The sequence below is a fragment of the Nansenia antarctica genome (genome assembly GCF_963989245.1).
Source record: "Nansenia antarctica genome assembly, chromosome: 7".
NCBI lineage: Eukaryota > Metazoa > Chordata > Actinopteri > Argentiniformes > Microstomatidae > Nansenia > Nansenia antarctica.
In genome coordinates this window covers 62,272,751-62,278,616 of record NC_137677.1, presented here as the reverse complement: position 1 = coordinate 62,278,616, position 5,866 = coordinate 62,272,751, and the positions used below count along the sequence as shown (strand labels likewise).

Sequence of the window (5,866 nt, the reverse complement as noted above, 5' to 3'; positions counted from 1 at the left end):
CGATTAAGTTTGTTCACCAAACTAGGACCAAGTAAAGTTTAGGTCAAAGGTCAAACTAGGACCAAGTCTTATTTCTCTCTCTCTCTCTCTCAGTGCTGTCTCACCGTGTCCTGTTGAAACAGTGAGGACACGACTTGGCACTTCAGCTGAAATAATTATATCCCATAATATCATGATTCCAGAGCGGCAGTAAAGAGGAGTTCCTGTAATACTGAAGAATGTCTAATATTAGGGTCAAAGGTTATCCGGCTCTGGCGTATACGGTACGGTCTGTTGACTGTGGAATGACTCGGAGGTGGAGGTGTACACTGGCCGTGCCTTCGTCGACGTCCTACCATCCAGTGTGCTTTAATTTAATGATGGCCAGATGGGCCGAGGGTTCTCCTGCATCGGGGTCTCGGGGTCTCACTACTCCCCCGTGTGTCTGGGGAGGCTGGGGGGGGAGGCTGGTGGAGGTAGAAATGGGAGGACGGGGCTCATTGTAACATGGAATTATGAACAGTACCCTTCTCTTAGATAGCTCTCAAGAGGCCAGGACAGAGTCCATGATGTTGTTTGATTCCGTAGCGTTACAATGAGCCCCGTCCTCTGACTTCTACCTCCACCAGCCTCCCCTTGTGTGTGTGTGTGTGTGTGTGTGTGTGTGTGTGTGTGTGTGTGTGTGTAGCAGCAGCAGCTCTGTGGTTCAGCAGTTCACCCCCAGACCAGTCCAGTGGTCTGGCACCATGAGGAAGTACTTGTCCATGGCCTCACAGAAGCGGGCGCGGTACAGCTCAGGAGACACCACCGTGGGCATCTTACCTGTGGACGAAAAACAACAACAACAAGACACGTGATAATGAAGAACAATATCAGGGGGGTATTCCATCAATGTCGCTAAAGGAAAATCCAGGCTTATTCTCATTATCTCACAAGATTGATAAAAAAATAATAATCCAGGTTTATTTTTTATAGAGATTTCCGTCCCAAATAAGCCTGGATTCTCCTTTAGCGACGTTGATGGAATACCCCCCCAGGAAGTGAAATGGAAACGGATAGTATTCCACAAAGACAGAAGGAGGGAGGAGGAGAGGAGGGTCTGACAGACTCACCCTGCCCGCCCAGGATCCCCGTGGATTTGACGACCATCTCCAGCTTCTTGTCCCAGGTGAACGTCCGGATGTAATCTGAAAGCATGGGAGGACCACCACTTACTAATACAGCAACACACACGCTCGCACACACGCTTTTTGTGTCGCTCTCTCGCTCGCTCGCTCACACTCACACACTCACTCACTCACTCACTCACTCACTCACTCACTCACACACTCACACACTCACACTCACACTCTCTCACTCACATAGGACAACTCAAAGACTCTGCTTTAATCCAGAAACAGTTTATTGACGACTAGAAATATCGTCATAATAGCCAGTGACAATGGAAAGGAGTGGTTGAGAGAGAGAGAGTGAGTGACAGAGAGAGAGAGAGAGAGAGAGAGAGTGTGTGTGAATGTGCGTATATGTGTGTGTGTGTGTGTGTGTGTGTGTGAGTGTGTGACCCGACCCGACCCAACCCAACCCACCTATGATGCCCACCACCAGCTGGTCGGTGGCGTCGTCTCGGCCCACCAGCAGGGAGTAGTCTATGATGAGGTGGCTGGACAGGAAGTAGGCGTCGCTGTGGATGGCCGCCCGCAGGATGGCCTTGCAGTGGGCCCGGATGTAGAGGGGGTTGTCGTGGACCAGCTTCAGCAGGTTCTCGTCCAGCAGCACCACCTCGCAGCTCTCCTTGCCCGAGTCCGTCTTCACGTTGCGGTTCCTCAGGGAGCCCTTCAGGTCGAACACCTGGGCCATCTTGCGGCCGTAGAACAGGTTCTCCATCACCAGCAGGTCCAGCTTCTTCTCCGTGTTGTTCTGGGAGTTCTTGTAGCCGATCCGGTACACGCCCAGGATCTTGGCCAGGGCCGTGGGCCGCTGGAGGAGGAGGAGGGGGGACAGTGTTTAGGGGTTCCATCAATGTCGCTAAAGGAAAGTCCAGGCTTATTCTCATTATCTCACGAGATTGATTAAAAAAAGAAAAATAAATCCAGGTTTATTTTGATAGAAATTTCCTTCCAAAATAAGCCTGGATTCTCCTTTAGCGACGTTGATGGAATACCCCCCAGGAAGTGAAATGGAGGGATGAGGGGGGGGGGGGGGGGGTTCAGTACAGTGTTTAGGGGTTCAGTACAGTGTTTAGGGGTTCAGGACAGTGTTTAGGGGTTCAGGACAGTGTTTAGGGGTTCAGGGCTGTGTTTAGGGGTTCAGGGCTGTGTTTAGGGGTTCAGGACAGTGTTTAGGGGTTCAGTACAGTGTTTAGGGGTTCAGGACAGTGTTTAGGGGTTCAGGACAGTGTTTAGGGGTTCAGGGCTGTGTTTAGGGGTTCAGGACAGTGTTTAGGGGTTCAGTACAGTGTTTAGGGGTTCAGGACAGGGTTTAGGGGTTCAGGGTAGTGTTTAGGGGTTCAGTACAGTGTTTAGGGGTTCAGGGCAGTGTTTAGGGGTTCAGGACAGTGTTTAGGGGTTCAGTACAGTGTTTAGGGGTTCAGGGCTGTGTTTAGGGGTTCAATACAGTGTTTAGGGGTTCAGGACAGCGTTTAGGGGTTCAGGGCAGTGTTTAGGGGTTCAGGACAGCGTTTAGGGGTTCAATACAGTGTTTAGGGGTTCAGTACAGTGTTTAGGGGTTCAGGACAGTGTTTAGGGGTTCAGGGTAGTGTTTAGGGGTTCAGTACAGTGTTTAGGGGTTCAGTACAGTGTTTAGGGGTTCAGGGCAGTGTTTAGGGGTTCAGGGCAGTGTTTAGGGGTCCAGGGCAGTGTTTAGGGGTTCAATACAGTGTTTAGGGGTTCAGTACAGTGTTTAGGGGTTCAGGGTAGTGTTTAGGGGTTCAGTACAGTGTTTAGGGGTTCAGTACAGTGTTTAGGGGTTCAGGGCAGTGTTTAGGGGTTCAGGGCAGTGTTTAGGGGTCCAGGGCAGTGTTTAGGGGTTCAATACAGTGTTTAGGGGTTCAGTACAGTGTTTAGGGATTCAGGACAGTGTTTAGGGGTTCAGGACAGTGTTTAGGGGTTCAGGACAGTGTGTAGGGGTTCAGGGCAGTGTTTAGGGCGAAAAAACCCTTTCATAACTCTCACACACACACACGTTGATAGAACCAGAGGTGGGGAGTAGGGTACCTTCTGCTGCACGGCCCCGGTGATGTAGGTGAAGTAGTGAGGGGCGAAGTCCAGGAAAGACTGGACCTCCAGCCTGGGCATCTGCTTCAGGATGAACCTGTCATCTGAGGGGGGAGAGAGAGAGAGAGAGAGGAGAGGACAGGTGACCATTACTGCAACTGAAAACAGCGCGTATATGTATAACACTGAACACCGAACCTTTCAGGAAAGCTCAACACTGTGAGAGTAGTAACAGTGTTGCGTGTTGAGAGTCGTGTTGTCGTCGTGGTGTAAGACGGTCGGCGGTCACCTTCCGTGGCGTAGAAGACGGCCCCAGACTTCCCCCCGCGGGCCTGCCAGTTGACGCAGTGCGAGAGCGAGCGCACAAAGTCGTCCTCGCTGCTCTCCATGATCTCCTCCCGCATCTTGTGGAACTCCTCGGCGTAGTAGATCCGGCAGTAGAACTTAGCGTTGGCGTCGGAGAACTCTGCAGGACACAGAGAGAGAGAGGTCCAGACAGACACCAGGGCCCGGCGTTTTCAAAAACATGAACATCTGGATCAGAACGACGGAGGACTACTCTTCTCTTATCGCTGTCCAGGATCAGACGGAGCTGGCGGATTTCCCCCAATACGACCCAGAAATCTGCCAGATAGATCTGACCCTGGGTCATTCTGATCTAGAGCCCAGTAGTTCAAAACGCTTCTTCTACAACAGCATGTTTGGATACTGGATTCTGATTGGCTAGCAACAGTGGTAAATACCCCCAACAACCTTCAGTTCAGACCGCATTTTCCAGTATGTCAATGCGTCTCCCAATCAATCTGATTAAGAACACCTGTGCTGACCTACAATGCAATCGTTGATCTGGTTTATGGGACTATATTCTGTGGCGGAAGGATATATGTATTCTGAAACGATTAATGACTGTAAATAAATTAAGTTAATGTCTCTCACGTAGTTCGATGTGCGGGTTCCCGTTCTGCTTCTTCTGCTTGTCTCCTCCGTCGGACTCTTCTGTACAAAGCGAAAAGGAAAACAGACTTCAAACACAAGCAGACCCGCCGCCAGAAATAATTGTAAAAAAAGAATAAAAAAAAAAAAAAAGAGTCACTTCAGAGAATCTGAGGTAAAGCTCAGGGTGTTTCTTGCGAGTGAAAAAACTCACTGAGGGGGTCTGAGTCCAGACTGCTGCGTCCAATCAGGGAGGAGGCTGTCTCGCTGGGCTTGGCGGGGCTGTTCTTGACCCGGCTCTCTCCCGAGCTGAACAGAGACGGGACACAGTCAACACCGCAACGCTGCCTTTACCTTTACACACCGCTCATCGCCGTTTTCGAGTCTATGTACCACGGTATATGAATACCCATATGTTTTAAAAACCTCGCATTCCATCTTTTATTCCTTATATTCGGGCCCCTTGGAGATCGGTGAACGTACACAGACCCATGTCAACTGTTTAGACGCTTTACGGGACGGCGTACCTGGCGGTCTGCGCGGCCTCCTCCCCTCCTGTCTTCCCCGAGGTCTTGGACAGTTCGTCCAGAGCGGTCTTGTACTCCTTACAGCTGAGAGGGTTAGACCAGGACGTTCACACCATGTTACAAAAACAACATACTTTAACACAACGCTGTGAGAGTGTCGGCGGGGGCGGGGAGGAGGGGAGGAGTTGGGGGGCGGAGGAGGGGAGGAGGAGGAGGAGGGGAGGAGGAGGGGGGGGAGGAGGGGGTTGTTACCTGAGAGCGAAGGCGATGATGGAGCTGGGCTCTCTCTCACACACGGCGATGGGGACACGCTCGTGTTCATACATCAGGTAATGCTTGTCTGGGTCACTGGCAGACAGAGACACAGACACAGACAGACACACAGACACAGACACAGACACAGACACAGACACACAGACACAGACACAACACACACACACACAGACAGACAGAGACACAGACACAGACACAGACACAGACACAGACACAGACACACACAGATCACAACACCGTCTGAACACACGCCAGGGAGCGTACAGGAGGCCAGAGACCTCAGCAGGGGAGGCTGGCGGAGGTAGACATGGGAGGACGGGCTCACTGTGATGCCTGGGACGGAACGAGGAACGGTGTCCAATTCCTCATTCTGTTCCACGCCCGTCCTCTGATTTCTACCTCCACCAGCCTCCCCTGGACCTCAGAAAACATATTATTATGATTATTATTATTATTATCATCATCGCATTCATAAAACACTTATTATACTGCTTTACTCACAAAGGAAAGGGGATAGGGCTGTAACTGTTGCCCGGCAACAGGTTGGCAAGTATAGCCTTCATGGTGGACTTCTCTTTCACCTGGCTGTCGATGGAGCCCAGCAGGTGTCCGTCAAACACGTCTGGGGGAGAAGCACCATGGAGTTAGGGACAGGAGACACTGTGTGTGTGTGTGTGTGTGTGTGTGTGTGTGTGTGACAGAGTGTATGCGTGTGTGTGTGTGTGTGTGGTCACCCTCTGGGAGGCTGAGAGAGTGTGTGTGTGTGTGTGTGTGTGTGTTACCCTCTGGGAGGCTGAGAGAGTGTGTGTGTGTGTGTGTGTGTGTGTGTGTGTGTTACCCTCTGGGAGGCTGAGAGAGTGTGTGTGTGTGTGTGTGTGTGTGTGTTACCCTCTGGGAGGCTGAGAGAGTGTGTGTGTGTGTGTGTGTGGTCACCCTCTGGGA

General features: G+C 51.3%; 1 protein-coding gene across 1 annotated transcript in view; it reads right to left on the bottom strand.

Moving 5' to 3' along the window:
• pikfyve (phosphoinositide kinase, FYVE finger containing) overlaps positions 1-5,866 on the bottom strand; it is a 37,629-nt gene continuing 31,763 nt past the window's right edge. Inside the window, 10 exon segments of the mRNA XM_080536454.1 lie at positions 1-801; positions 1,092-1,166; positions 1,566-1,956; positions 3,192-3,295; positions 3,481-3,657; positions 4,128-4,187; positions 4,339-4,433; positions 4,652-4,735; positions 4,904-4,999; positions 5,426-5,546. Of these exon segments, the coding sequence (XP_080392580.1) occupies positions 686-801; positions 1,092-1,166; positions 1,566-1,956; positions 3,192-3,295; positions 3,481-3,657; positions 4,128-4,187; positions 4,339-4,433; positions 4,652-4,735; positions 4,904-4,999; positions 5,426-5,546 (1,319 nt within the window). The 3' untranslated portion in view covers positions 1-685.